A 13,599-nucleotide genomic window follows, 5' to 3' on the forward strand; every position below is an offset into this window, starting at 1 on the left:
TCATTTTTTAACAGCTTTACTGACATATGATAAAGTACGCATATTTGAAGTGTGCAATTCAATGTTGTTGTTTTTTTTGAGGAAGATCAGCCCTGAGCTAACATCTGCTGCCAATCCTCCTCTTTTTGCTGAGGAAGACTGGCCCTGAGCTAACATCCATACCCATCTTCCTCTACTTTATATGTGGGACGCCTACCACAGCATGGCGTGCCAAGTGGTGCCATGTCTGCACCCGGGATCCGAACCGGCAAACCCCGGGCCACCGAAGCAGAGTGTGCAAACTTAACTGCTGCGCCACCGGGCTGGCCCCTATCTTTAACTCTTTGAGGAACTGCCAAACTGTTTTCCATAGTGGCTGCATCATTTTACATTCCCACCAGCAGTGTAGGAGGGTTCCAGTTTCTCCGCACCCTCATTAACATTTGTCATGTTCTATTTTTTAAATTATATCCCTCCTTGTGAGTGTGAAGTAGTACCTCACCGTGGTTTAAATTTGTGTTTCCTTAGTAACTAATGACTTTCATGTGCTTATTGACTATTTGTATATCTTCTTTGGAGAAATGTCTGTTCAATTCTTTGCCCATTTTTAAATTGGGTTGTTTGTCTTTTTGTTGTTGAGTTGTAATAGTTCTTTATTCTGGATATTATGCTCTTATCAGATACATGATTTGGAAATATTTTCTACCATGTTGTAGGCTGTCTTTTCACTTCTTGTTAGTGCCTTTTGCAGCACAAAAGTTTTAAATTTTGATGAAGTCCAATTTGCCTATTTTTTCAATTGTTGCTTGTGCTTTTCTTGTCAAATTGAAGACTCCATTGCCAAATCCAAGGTCGTAAAGATTTACCCCTACATTTTCTTCTAAGAGTCTTATGGTTTTAGCTCTTACATTTAGGTCTTTGATACATTTTGAGTTAATTTTTGTATATGGTGGGTGGTAGGGATCCAACTTCATTCTTTTGCATGTGGCTATCCGGTTTTCTCAGCACCATTTATTGAAGAGACTGTTCTCCCCCCAATTCAATGAATAGTCTTGGCACTCTCGTTGAAAAATCAATTGACCATAGATAGATGGGTTTATTTCCGGGCTCTCTATTGTATTCCATTGGACTAGATGTCTATCCTTATGACGATTCCACGTTGTTTTGGTTACTGTGTCATTGAAGTAAGTTTTGAAATCAGCAAATGTCTTCAAACTTTTTTCTTTTTTAGGATTGTTTTTGATTATTTGGGCTCCCTTGTAATTCCACATGAATTTAAGGATCAGTTTTCCTGTTTCTGCATAAAAAGCTACTGGGATTTTGAAGGGCTCTGTAGATCACTTTAGGGAGTATTGCTGTCTTAACATCATTGAGTCTTCAATCCATGAACAGCGATATTTTTCCATTTATTTGTCTTCTTTATTTTTTTCAGCAATGTATTGTCTTGCACCTACTTGGTTAAATTTATTCCTGTTTTGTGTTTTGTTCTTTTTGTTCTGTTAGGGTATAGAAATACAATTAATTTTTGTGTATTAATCTTGTATCTCACTTTGCTGAACTTTATTAGCTCTAATAGTTTTATTAGCTCAAATAGTTTTGCGTGTGAATTAATTTTTTCTATATATAAGATCACGTCATCTGTGAATAGAGAGAATTGAAAGTTTAAACTTTTTAAGACACTGTTTCCCAAAGTGGTGGTACCATTTGACATTCCCGCCAGCAGTATCTGAGAGCTCCAGTTCCTCCACATCCTTCGTCACACTTAGTATGAGCCACACAATACCCCATCATTGACTTACGGGAAAATGGACAGTCAGAAAAGTTAAGTGACTTGCCCAGGGACCCCAAACCACCTTATCAGTCTGCTCAGGTCTCACTAAGTCTGTACCCCTAAACCCTCATTTCCCACTCACAGAAGAGGAAACTGAGACCCCAAGAGGTCACCCCTGGGAGTGACTCTCCAGTCTGCAAGAGCTGGGTCTGTTTTGTAGCCTGGCCCAAGCCAGAGGGACCAGGGACCTCCCCTAGGGTTCTGCCTCCTTCCTTTGCTCTCCTCCCACCCTGACACTGCCCTGGGCATCATCTTCCCCCAAACTTCCCAGTCCAGGGAGGCTGGGAGTCTTCTCTGTGACATCATAGAGCTGGTTGCCAAGGGAGACCTGCAGACCCACCCCCTAGGCAGGGCAGAGCAGAGCCCTCCTGCACCAGAGGCCCAGCAGCTCCTCCCCGACCACGCTGGCCCTCCATGGAAGCCTTGGTCTGTGCGTTCTCTGAGCTGCGCATAAGAGAAGGTGCCAGGCTGAGGGGAGGAGTGGCAGGAGGAGAGCTGCCCTCCTGTCCTGACCTGGGCCCATAGCCACCAGGGTGGCCTCAGGGACATGCATGCTTGGGAAAGGGGAATGGCCACTGGTCCAGACAGTGTGACCATGGGCTGTGTGGTCCTGGACCCACTGTGCAATTTCTGTACTGGCACCAGACTGCTCTTTCAAGGGTGGGGGGCAAAAAGAGGTGGCAGGAAGGGCTTGAAGTTCTGAAAGAGAATTTAGTGCCAAGGCTCAGGCTTCTCAGACCTCCCTGTTAGATGGGAGAGAAAAGAGGAATAGCATGTTGGGTCACAGGAGGCGATAGGCAAGGGACTGAGCCTATTTGACAGACAGGTAAGCTGAGGCTCCACAGGCCAGATATGGAGCCCATCACATGAGCGTGTGACTGCATGCTCCCCTCACGTCTGCTGTGGCCCACCAGCCACCACCCTCCTGCTCTCCCCTCCACAGATGCAGTGAGCTGGGCCCAAGGACACCCCAGCCACCCCAACACACCACCCAACATCTATGAGGGGGGGCTGGGGCAGCAGCAGTGCCCCAGTGCCCAGGGAAGCAAGCCCAAGAACTTCCGGCTGCGCCACCTCCGGGGCCTGGCTCTCTATCTACCGGGTCACATGCAGCTCGCCAGCCAGTGTGAGAGCCACTGGCTGAGCCGGCTCATGGCTGGGGGCTGCCTCCCACGGCCGGAAGGCATGGCTTGGCCTTTGGGCCTGCCACAGGGGACTCTGGGCCCAGGTAACAGCCACTGCTCAGCCCTTCTGGAAGCTCAACTGTCAAGGGACAGCCCAGGAAATACAGGTGAGCACCTGTCCAGGTGAGGCAGAACTGGGGACGGCGGGGGAAGACCCAGGGAAGGGTTGGGTTGGGGACTCAGACAGACTCAGACGGCCCCTTCTCCACGCCCAAGCCTCTCAGTTCTGCACTTGATGAGGGACTTTGGACAGCACCCTTCCCCCAGCCTCAGCTTCCCCTTTTGTAAAATGAAGGGGTCAGGTTAGATGAGGATCCTTCCAGCTTGAACCATCTGTTTCCCTTTTCCTCCTCCCTCATGGGTTCTCTTTAAGGAGAACCGCCCCCTCCCCTCCTGTTTTGAAGGACACCAGGTTCTGGGGGTCATAGGACGGGCTGTCTGGCTCTCCTGGGTCCCTACGGGTGACTTCTCTCTTCCCTCTTTCCTCAGCTTCCAGTTCCAGCATGGACCCAGCCAAGGGTACTTCCTCCCTGCCCAGTCCCCCAGAAGGCTTGGGGCTCAGGCCCAAGAGGTCCTGGGGGGCCTCAGAGGAGTCTACATGTCCACTGTGCAAGAGAACCCGCTCTGGGGCTCTGGAGAGGCCATAGGGATCTGAGTGCCAGGGCTGGTTCTCCTAGCTCGGGACAAGAGGGGAAAGGATGGCCCAGGAGGATGGGGTGGAGGTCCAGACAGGAAGGGCTGAGCCCCCACCAGTGGCCCCCCAACAGCGAGACACCCTGGCCGCTGCCCAGCACCAGAGCCTGGGCCAGCCTGGGGAAAACTCGAGGGGGGAGGGAGATGGAGGTCCGGCGGGAGGGACAGAAAAAATAGAAGCCTGGATGTGCCCTTGCAACCTGCTCCAACTCCAGTCGGTCACTTGTACCTGGGAGGCCGGGCTGAGTGGAGAGTTGGGCCAGGGAGCCCACAGGTCTAATCTCAATAAAAGCCAAGGCCTATACCTTCTGTCCCTTAGTCTGTCTGTCATCAGGCCATTTAGTCAGAGAAACAGCCCCTTGGCACCTGTGTTCTGAGAGCAAGGTGTCGACCTCAGGGGGGATCCAAGGCACTCCCACCCGTAGTTGAGGAGGGAGCCATCCTTCTCCAGGTGGAAATCCTGCAAGGCTTCCTGGGTGGACAGGGTCTCAGCAGGCCTAAACGTAGGGCTGACGTTCTGGCCAAGGTGGCAGAGGACAAAGGAAGGTAGGCAGAGTTTGGGGAGGAGAGCAAGTTCCCAACCTGAGCAGAAATGTGGGCCTGGATCCCACGCCACCCTTCACCCAGGGCTTGGTGGAGTTCACTGCTCCACAGGGACCCCAGCTGTTGTGCTCCTCCAGGTGGTACGGGCACAGTGCTTCTCCTCCCAGCTTAGCTAGACTCCAGGCACCCTGGCTTGGGCTTCTCTGCACCGGGGTGTCTCACCCTTGGCACTGTTGACATTTGAGGCCAGATTGTTCTTAGTTGTGGGGCTGTCCTGTGCCTTGCAGGATGTTTAGCAGCACCTCTGGCCTCCACCCACTAGATGCTGGTAGCTCCCTCCTCTCAGTTGTGACAACCAAAAGTGTCTCCAGACAGTGTCCAATGTCTTCTGGGGGGCAGAATCATTCTGGTTAAGACCCCCTGCTCTGTCACTAGACCTCATCCCTGTGGGGACAGGATAGGAGGACCTGGATTTGCCTCAATGACCCTCACTGTCTGGCTGGCTTCCAGTCCTAGCAGCCTGGGTCAGGCTGGGGCTGAGCTGCCCCTCCCGTGGTCTTCCGCCAGACCACACGTGATGGTATCAAGGACACTCTGGACACTAGGACAGCTGGGTTCCTCCAAGACACAGGGAATACTCTCAGGCCCCTCCCCTGCCTCTGTACCTTGTTCCACCCTTGGACATTTCATAGGTCCCTCGGACAGCAGATTCTGGAGACTTGGGTCCCTGGGTGGTTTTCAGGTTGTTGTATGGGTGTTGGCCTGGACAGTGGGAGCCTGAGGTAGCGGCAGCTGGAAAGCAGCCCCAAGAGGAGCAATGAGAGAGCAGGTGTTTCTACACTCCAGCTGCGACTGGGCAGGTGTGGAAGGGATGCAGCCATCCAGCTAGTCTGCCAGATGAGCGACGTGGATGATGGAAAGGGCAGCCCCCTTCTCTCTCTGCCACAACTCTCACTCCTCCAGGAGGCCAAGGCCAGGTGGACCTGAAGGAGTACTGCTCAAGACAGACCTGCCTGGGGTACCAGCCTAGGGCACTGGGCAGAAGTGAGACCATGCCAGGACTGCAATATGTGGTCCTTAGAGACAGTTAGGGGCCAAATCTCTTCCCTTTTGGATGAAGTTCTGAGGCTCAGAGACGAGCACAGACTGCCCCAAGGTCCAGATCTTGGGATGCCTAGGCTGTGGTCAGTGGCCACCAGTGGCCCCCCATAAGCCGCAGGTGCGGGTATTCTGGCCTGTGTGTAGTCCCTGAATCAGGACTGGCTCTGGGTCTTGCTTTATCAAAAGAATGTGGCAGAAGTGACATGGTATCACTTCTGGGTGTGAAGGAGGCCTGGCAGCTTCCAGTGTGTGCGCTGGGGAAAGTCAGCACCCACATAAGGAGCCCTACATGGTGGGAAACCAACCCAGCCCAGGGGAGATCTCGGCCGAGCTCAAAGCCATCTCAGAAGTGGATCCTTCAGCCTGTTGGGCTGCCCTAGCTGATGTGTGGAGGGTAGACAAGTTACAGCCCGGGTCTTTCCCCAAGGAAGGTCATCTGCTATAGCATGTCGGCCCCAAAACTGGCTGAGCTGGCCTCCAAATGGTTCCTCCCTAAACCTCCCAAAGCTTTCCTGAAAAGCACTCCAAACCAGCTGAGAAGCGGAAAAGCCAGTCGTGGCGAGCTGGGGTCAGGGAGTTGACATGAAGCAGGTGTTTACAGAAATGCACACTGACCACCCTTGGGTGACCCTACCTGAATGGCCTGTGGGTTTGGAACTGGGTCACCAGGAGTCAGTCTCAGCCCTTGGGAGACTGTGTCCTAGCAGCTCAATGGGCTGGGAGGGCACGGCTGCCTTTAGGGCAAGGCTCAACCAGAACCCCTGCCCTCTCAGGCAAGTTGATACTTGGCCACACAAATGACCAAGGGCCCCAAGGAGTCACCCCTTATCCCTGAAGCTGACCCATCAACATATGAACAGACTGAGGTACGTGTCTAAACAACCAAAGTGCGACTCACCAGCAGGAGGCATGCTCCTCAGTGCTCCCCACAGGGGTGTGTGCTGAGTCCAGGCCAGCTCCCCGACCTCCCACTCCATGCAGTGCCACCAGCCTCCACCCTGGCCCCATGTGCTCCCCCATGCCCAGCTCTGCAGGTACCTTGGGCCCTGTCCCCCAGGGAGGGCCATCTGGGCGATGCCCAGCCCTCGGGGAACAGCACACATGGGCTTTGGGGGCCCCAGACCTGGTTTGGGCTCTCAGGCCCACCATTCATGAGTTTTGTGGCTCTTGGGTAACCCCTTGCCCCTGAACCAGTTTTCCTTATCTGTCTAATAGGGTGACAAGCATGAGCCCCTGTCCCCACGTGGCTAGAAGCTCCAAAGAGAGGTCAGTGGAAGCACCAGGTCCTGGGCTTGGCCAGGGGTTGGGACATGCAAGCATCCACCTCAGGCTCCCATGGTGGGGTGCACTGGCCCAGGGTCCCCGCCTGACCATTGCGTTGAGTCACCTGTGGAGCCTTCTGTAAGCCAGGACAGTGCCTCCCAGGAGGACCAGGCCCCAGCTCAAGGCCAAGGAGACCCTTGGACAAATGGGGCAGCTGCCGAGGACCTTTTCATTTCAGAAAAAGAACCCACTTGTGCTTTTCAGCTCGCTAGAACCTCTTCCCCAGGACGGAATTCTTTGGCAGGGTGAATTACACAAAACAACAGGCCCTTTCAGCTGGAAGCCATCCTTGGGACTTGACAGCGGACAAGCAGTTCCTGGGCCGCCCTCAGCCATGGCTCAATGTGCAGGGGCAGGGCCCAAAGTGCAGCAAGCCCTGGGCTGGAAAGACAGGGTGTGACCAATGGAAGTCTGTTTATTTGTTTGTAATGAGACAAAACACTACAATCCATTCAACATGGGGCTGGATACTGCAGTGATTAGGAGGCAGGGAGGGAGGGGCAGGGTGAAGCCTCTGAGCTGAATTATGAATGTCCAAGGCAGAACCTTCTGGAAGACTCTTCCCTTACCCCGCGGGGCAGAAATAAAAATCACATGATCATCGTTGATTCAGATTGAAGAGGACACCGATCTGGGCCTCAGCACGATGCCAACATCAGCGCAGAGGTGGGGACCAGTCAGCGGCTGAGGGAGGAATGCTTTTCCTGCCCGGGACTCAGCTTCATCTCGAGAACCGTGAGGCCAGAGGAGCCCTGTGCTGGGCCGTTCTGAGGGAGGGAAGGATACCAGTCACCGAGGCCCCCTGCCTGGGCTGTTCCCCCTTCTCCTGCTCTCAGGCTGGTGCACTGTGGCAATGGCTCTGTGAACCTGCAGCAACGCTGGGCATGACTCTGCGCCACCCCCTCGACTCTGGAGGGCAGGGTAGGCAGCAAGCAGCTTTGGGGGATGAGGGTGGAAGGGATGCCAGAAGCAAGTGATGCCCACACGCACATTTCCCAGCACTCACAGCCTCTCCTGCCTCTGCCCCGAGGGGCTGAGGGATCACAAGGCACGTGACTGCCTCCAGCCCCAAAGGCCAGGCCCCACTTGATCACACTCAGCTTCCTCCTGTCTGCATGTGGCCAGGCCTCGGAGCTGCAGCTCAGGGGGAGTTGGGAGGCTGGGGGAAGAGGACCCCTGGGAAGCTCACCAGCCCCTGTCCTCAGCCTTGCTCCCTGTGGCAGTTCAGCTGAATGGAGCAGCCCCGATCCGATGAGCAGTTCTGCGCTGTCCAGGGCAGTACGCAGCCCATAGTGGGAGGCTGCTGGGGGACTCAGCCTCCCAGTGAAGAGTGGGGAACTGTCGCGTTATCTGACCATCCTCAACAGGGAGCTAAGCCCCAGAGCTCTGAGCTTGGATGAAAAGCCTCCTTGCTCTGCCCACCACGTGCCAGTCCTTCGTGGAGCGGTGGGGGCTGCTCCTCCCCGACCCTGGCTTCTTCGGGCTGGTTCTGGACAAGGGTCTGGCATTCCCTTTAATTCACCCCCTCGTTATTCTGAGGTTCCTGTGTCTTTAGGGTCAAGTCTGTCCATAACACTTGGGTTCCTCCTTGCCAGCAGAAGTTCATTCTGGCTTTGGAGGAAGGAGCTGGAAGGAACAGGCAGTGGAGGGGAAGAGGATGGTAAGGGGGCGAAGAGGAACGTCCCTTCCAGTCCTCTTGTTCCTGGGGCAGCAGAAGAAGCAGACCACAGTGACTGGTGCCACACTCCAGCTCATAGGTCTGGTGGGTACACATGGAGGCAGGACCAGGGCACGGAACAGAGGTGGAGGTTTCCAGAGAGGGAAGGAGAGCTGGAACAGCCTGTGGGAAAGAGAAGAAGGGAGCAGGGGTGAAGGTCTCCGCAGAGATGCTGTGCCCTATCCTGTACCGCCTGCCCTAGGAGCCTGAAGCTGGGCAAATCAAAGCACTGATGGGAGTTCCGGCCCAGGTGGCCAGGAGCGCCACTGTGTTAGATTGGCCTAAGCCACCAAACCCGATTGGGCCGTGTCCACCACGCACAAGGAGGTGGACCCCAGAGTTCCCCATGATCCCTTCCAGCTCTGATATTTTCTAAGGTCTGAGAGATCAGCTCCCTGTGGCACTCATGGTGCTCAGAAGTGGCCATGTCTCAGCAGAGCCTTCATCTATGAGGTGCCCGCCACAGGGCAAGGCCACACGGAGCTTCAGTTTGAGCTGACAAGGCTGCTGGTCTGTGATGGGTCTCTAGAAGGAAGCCTGAGACACAGCAGCTCTGAATGCCCCACCCAAGAAGAAGCTGAATGGCTGGGGGTGGAGGGAGGAGGGGCTTGATCTTTTGGTATCTTTTCAGTTTCTGAACCATATGAATGCATTATTTTTAAAACATTCAGGAAATGAAAAGATAAAGTTCTGGCCAGGGGCTTAGAGACTCTGCTTTCCTTCCTAAAGTTTCTGAGAGTTGGTCAAGAACTACTTTAGCCCTTGGCACTGCTTTCCAACATCCCTGAGCAGCAGGTGCCCATCCAGGGCCTTCTGTTTTTGTTGCTGAAAGCGCCAGGCTCTCAATTTCTTAGTACCATCATCCCACTGGGTTCTGCTCCCCTTTTCCCCACCACCTGCTCTGGCGTACCTGTCGGAAACTGGGGGCACCCCGTGACGCTCTGCTCCTGAGCCCATGTAGCACCGGGCCTGCAGGTGGGGCAGGCCAACGGGCCTGGCAGGTGGCTGGCAGCTCCTTTGCAAAGGACAGCCAAGATCAGATGGCTGGGAAGGTGGGTTCTGCAGGGTGCTGAGGGGTTGGGCCTGGTGGAGGCTGCCTGGCTGGTGTCACATGGTCCGGCTGTACTCGATGCCGCCCTTGGTAGAGATGCTGGACCACGGCAGGAAGCTGCAGAGCAGGCTGTGGGCCTGGCGGTAGATCCTGTGTGGGATGGAGCAGGGGCTCAGGTTCGCTATTGCAGAGCCCAGATGCTGGATATAGTCCGTGGGGCTCTGTTAAGGAAGATCCAACTTGTCTTGCCTGCCCACATACCCGTGGGTGGCACTGTCAGCAGGGGCCTGCATGGCAACTTGAAGGACTGTGTGCAAATGGCACACCATTCTTGACGGAGGCCAAGAGCCTGCTAAGTCTCTGCTGAGTTTTGGAAAGCCTCATTACCTGGAGGGGCCTCCATTGTGCAAAATTACAAAGGGAGGTACCTGGGTGCAAGAGGGCCTTCCGGGTGAGGCCTCAGGCACACGGACACCCAGACTACAGCTGACAGACAGGGACTGGGTGCTCAGGGGAGGGGTCTGGCAGAAGAGCAAGTGCTCCTGGTTCTCCCTTACACTCTCAATCCTCGGAGAGGCAGGGCCCAAACCCTGTGACAAGGAGGGGGGTCAACAGTGCTGACCCTGTGGATAGCCACAGATACCCATCTTCACATGAGCGAGGAGGCCTGTAGGCTTGTGGGCCACCCTTCTCTTTCCTGTTTAATTCCCTATGAAGCGGATAAATCCTACACTCATTCATTTAATTTCTCTCTCTCTCTCACACACACACACACATTCTCTCTCTCTCAGAGTATTTCTTGGGCCACACCCTATGACTACCAGGAAATCTCCTGGCCTCCCTCCTACCTGTCAAGGGCCAGAAGGTGAAAGAGGAGGGAGTGGGGAAAGGACACACCTCTGGGTCACGTGCTCCAGTAAGGAAGGTTTGAGCCCAAGTGTTGAAAACAGCCAGTTCTTTTCACCTAACTTGTCTTTTTTTTTTTTTTTGAGGAACATTAGCCCTGAGCTAACTACTGCCAGTCCTCCTCTTTTTGCTGAGGAAGGCAGGCCCTGAGCTAAGATCCGTGCCCATCTTCCTCTACTTTCTATGTGGGACGCCTACCACAGCGTGGCATGCCAAGTGGTGCCATGTGCACCCGGGATCTGAACCAGCGAACCCTGGGCCGCCGAGAAGCGGAACGTGCGCACTTAACGGCTGCGCCACTGGGCCCACCCCTAACTTGTCTGTTTTCTCCCCTGGCAGCACACAGGCCCCATTAGGACAGGGGCTCATCTGTTTTGTTCACTGCTGTGGCTCCCATACTCCTGGAACAGGAGGCTCTCAATTTGTTGGATGGACAGATGGTTCGTGGGCCAAGAGGGTTAAAACCCACCCCTCATACCAGCTGAAGTCTGGGGAACACCGAGTGCACCTGCTTTCCCAATGTGTGCAACCAGACCATCATTTCCCAACACATGCAAGCCCAATCTCCCTACAACACCATCTGGTCGGGGAACTGCATCCAGTGAGCTTGGCTGCGTGACTGTCATCTGGAGGTGCCCACGGCTCCAACTGGCGCACAGGCCCTGCTGTGGCAGCTAGGAAGCCACAATCCCTTGCCCCCGAGAAGGAAAGGATATAGGATGGTCCAGGGAGGGTGGCCACCATTGATGTAGAGGACGTAGGTGAAGCCATCTTTGAGGACCCCTCGGATGGAGTAGTAATACGGGAGATAGTGATGCTGCTTGAAGTCTCTGTTTTCGTAGAAGTTTATTGCTGTGTTGTTGGTGGTGAGGACGTGTAGGTAGATGGCTTTGCAGTGGTCTTGGGCGGTGGTTGATATGTGATCCTTTAAACTCTCAAGTAAAAGGGAACCTGTGGGAGAAGACGTAATGGTCACACATGGCGGGGCAGGCGGGAAGGAAGCACGCGTCAGACAAGGAAGCACCTTTGCAGAGATCGCTACAGATCTCTCTGCCCACTGTATCAAAGACCCACCTTCCATAACCACCCACTGTCGAAGTCCCTAAAAACCCACGGCCAGGTGGGGCCTGGTAGCTGCAGACCATCAGTGGTCTGGGACAACAGATATGGGCCAGGTAGTTCCCTCCCCGGGGCAGGACCTGCAGTGGAGGCTCACTAACCTTTCAGACAACAAAAAGTGTAAACCTGAGCCCAGAAAAACATAGAATAGACAAGTCTGGGCTACAAATGAAGACTCTGCCGCTCACTGGCTGTGTGACTGAGTAAGATGGGAATTTAGAGACAAGCGCATGGCACAGTCCCCCACAAGTGATGGGCATCTGATAAATGGCAGCTTGGGCTGTTTCTTCAATTGTGTTTTCTATTCTTAATCAAGAGTACCTCGTGACCAGACATGAGCTCTGTGTGTGGTGGTGGGCCTGGTAAGAGGTGCCCATTCCCTAGTGAGGATGTTCAAGAACTCTTATTAATCTGATCCTGTCAAATTTGGGAGTGAGGCCATTGCAGGAAGACCTGGTGATGTACGGAAAGAGCACGTGTTGAAGCCAGTGGGTGGGGTGGGGCCGGGAGACTTGTTGGAGGAGGAAGGATAAAGGTCTGACCCAAGACTGAAGGACAAGGGAGGGAGGAAGAGACCGAGGGATGTTTATGAGCTAGAATCATCAGCACGCGGGAAGTGACAGGACATGGGTGAGTGGGGTGTACGTGCCAAAACCCTGCGCTCTGCTGCCCCTTACCTATGCCGTGCTTTCTGAATTCCTTCACTACTCCCAGACTTAGAATGTACGCAACTTGTGTGTCAACAGAGAAGTTGGAGGCTAGAATATCTCCATCCTAAAGAAAAAGTCAGAAATTAAAGTCAGGTTAACAGTTGAGGAACCAGCCCCACTGCAGGGCACTTACGCGCCAACCCCCACACTACCAGCCATGACACCTGGGGGGACACGAGGGTGGGAGGGGACAGAACAGAGGATAATGGATTCACTCTGCCTCCCCATGGAAACGAGAGGGTTTGGGCCCTTCTGGCAAAAAACTCCTCAAGTAAGAACACACATGCAGTCACTTCTCTTGGGGACAGTGGTGGATCAGACAAGGAAGGACACTGATGCCAGACGGGTGAAGTTACGGAAGAAAAAAGGAAACGAGTGTGCTGCATGGGCACTTAAGCTGATACACCAGAGACAAGACAGTGAGACAAACACCAAGTTTGAAAAGGTTTAGTTAAAGGGTCCTACACTGCCCCCAGGTGGTCTCGGAGTAAAGGAGTGGGGGCTTGGGTGGCCCCTCCACCACCCTCTGTTGCCCACGTCAGGCAGGGCAACACGCCACAACATGCCACCTCGTGTGCGTCTCTTGGTTCCAGAGACAGAATTCTGGACAGGGAGGGTCCTGAATCCACCCACCATGAGGTTATTATGTTCTTCTACCTCATAGAGAACAAGAAGAGATACTGTGTGTACGGTTTTCCCCCCATGAAAAGGACGCTTGGCGATTCAGGCTTTCTGGTCCCATCTACTGTTCACTGAGAGGCTCCCACGTGCTGGGCATGGTGTCAGCCCGTCCCTGCTCTCCCGGAGCCTGCACTGCATGCCAGTTAACCTGGACACAGGTGAACTTGCCCAGTGGTCTCAGGGGAGAGCATCCTTATTGTTGTCGTTACTCAAAGCCCATGGAAGGGTTAGGGAGGCGAGGCAGGCACTTTGTTCCTGGCTACTGTCTTCTAACAGGCCCTGCTTTGCCCCAGGGTTGAATTCACTCAGCCTCTCAGCAAGGCCCAAGCAAGTGTCAGGTGCCAATGCCAAGGTTCCCTCTCCTCTCCAAGAGATGAGGGAGCATCTCTGCCCTCAAGGGAAAACTAACACATTCAAAGGAGCACAGAGATCTAGTCACCACGAATGGGGGGCAGGACAGACGCCAGAGGGCACTCAGGAAGAGCTGCAAGGAGGGGGCTTTGGGAAACAGGTCACGGAAGGGGGCAGGGGCAGTTTGTCCCGTGCAAAAGCAAAGATCAACAGGATGCCGACACTTGCTGAAAACACCACCATTTCTTTCTTTTTGCTCTATGTTGGCACTGAAAATTGGAAGGAAAAAAGCTCAGGAGGAAGATGGGACAGAAAAAGTTACTCTTAAAAGAAACCAACTTTGCCAGAATCTAATAAATGGGGTAGACTTGAGTGGGTCAGGTCTTTAAAAGGGAGATGTCCTTCTTGCA

The 13,599-nt window shown here is 54.0% G+C and overlaps 2 protein-coding genes across 4 annotated transcripts in view; one reads left to right on the forward strand and one right to left on the reverse strand.

The window, feature by feature from the left end:
* Nucleotides 1-2,120: 2,120 nt before the first annotated feature.
* Nucleotides 2,121-3,991, forward strand: C12H16orf90 (chromosome 12 C16orf90 homolog). 3 transcript variants are annotated; one of them, XM_008523396.2, is made up of 3 exons: nucleotides 2,121-2,270; nucleotides 2,754-3,101; nucleotides 3,484-3,991. In XM_008523396.2, exons 1-3 carry the CDS (start codon nucleotides 2,225-2,227, stop codon nucleotides 3,639-3,641), a joined length of 552 nt encoding a protein of 183 aa, XP_008521618.1. In that variant the 5' UTR covers nucleotides 2,121-2,224; the 3' UTR covers nucleotides 3,642-3,991. The 3 variants fall into 3 exon arrangements, with proteins under 3 accessions (XP_008521618.1, XP_070424740.1, XP_008521619.1); XM_070568639.1 differs by having other exon boundaries at nucleotides 2,129-2,236; XM_008523397.2 differs by having other exon boundaries at nucleotides 2,133-2,240.
* A 3,060-nt stretch (nucleotides 3,992-7,051) lies between these two features.
* The window catches only part of NAA60 (N-alpha-acetyltransferase 60, NatF catalytic subunit), a 28,122-nt gene continuing 21,574 nt past the window's right edge, over nucleotides 7,052-13,599 (reverse strand). The window contains exons 4-7 of the mRNA XM_070568637.1: nucleotides 12,125-12,221; nucleotides 11,045-11,279; nucleotides 9,282-9,635; nucleotides 7,052-8,494 (exon numbers count right to left, since the gene is read on the reverse strand). Coding sequence (XP_070424738.1) covers nucleotides 9,479-9,635; nucleotides 11,045-11,279; nucleotides 12,125-12,221 — 489 coding nt within the window. The 3' untranslated portion in view covers nucleotides 7,052-8,494; nucleotides 9,282-9,478. The remainder of the gene's footprint in view (nucleotides 8,495-9,281; nucleotides 9,636-11,044; nucleotides 11,280-12,124; nucleotides 12,222-13,599) is intronic.

This window comes from Equus przewalskii, chromosome 12, assembly GCF_037783145.1.
Source record: "Equus przewalskii isolate Varuska chromosome 12, EquPr2, whole genome shotgun sequence".
NCBI lineage: Eukaryota > Metazoa > Chordata > Mammalia > Perissodactyla > Equidae > Equus > Equus przewalskii.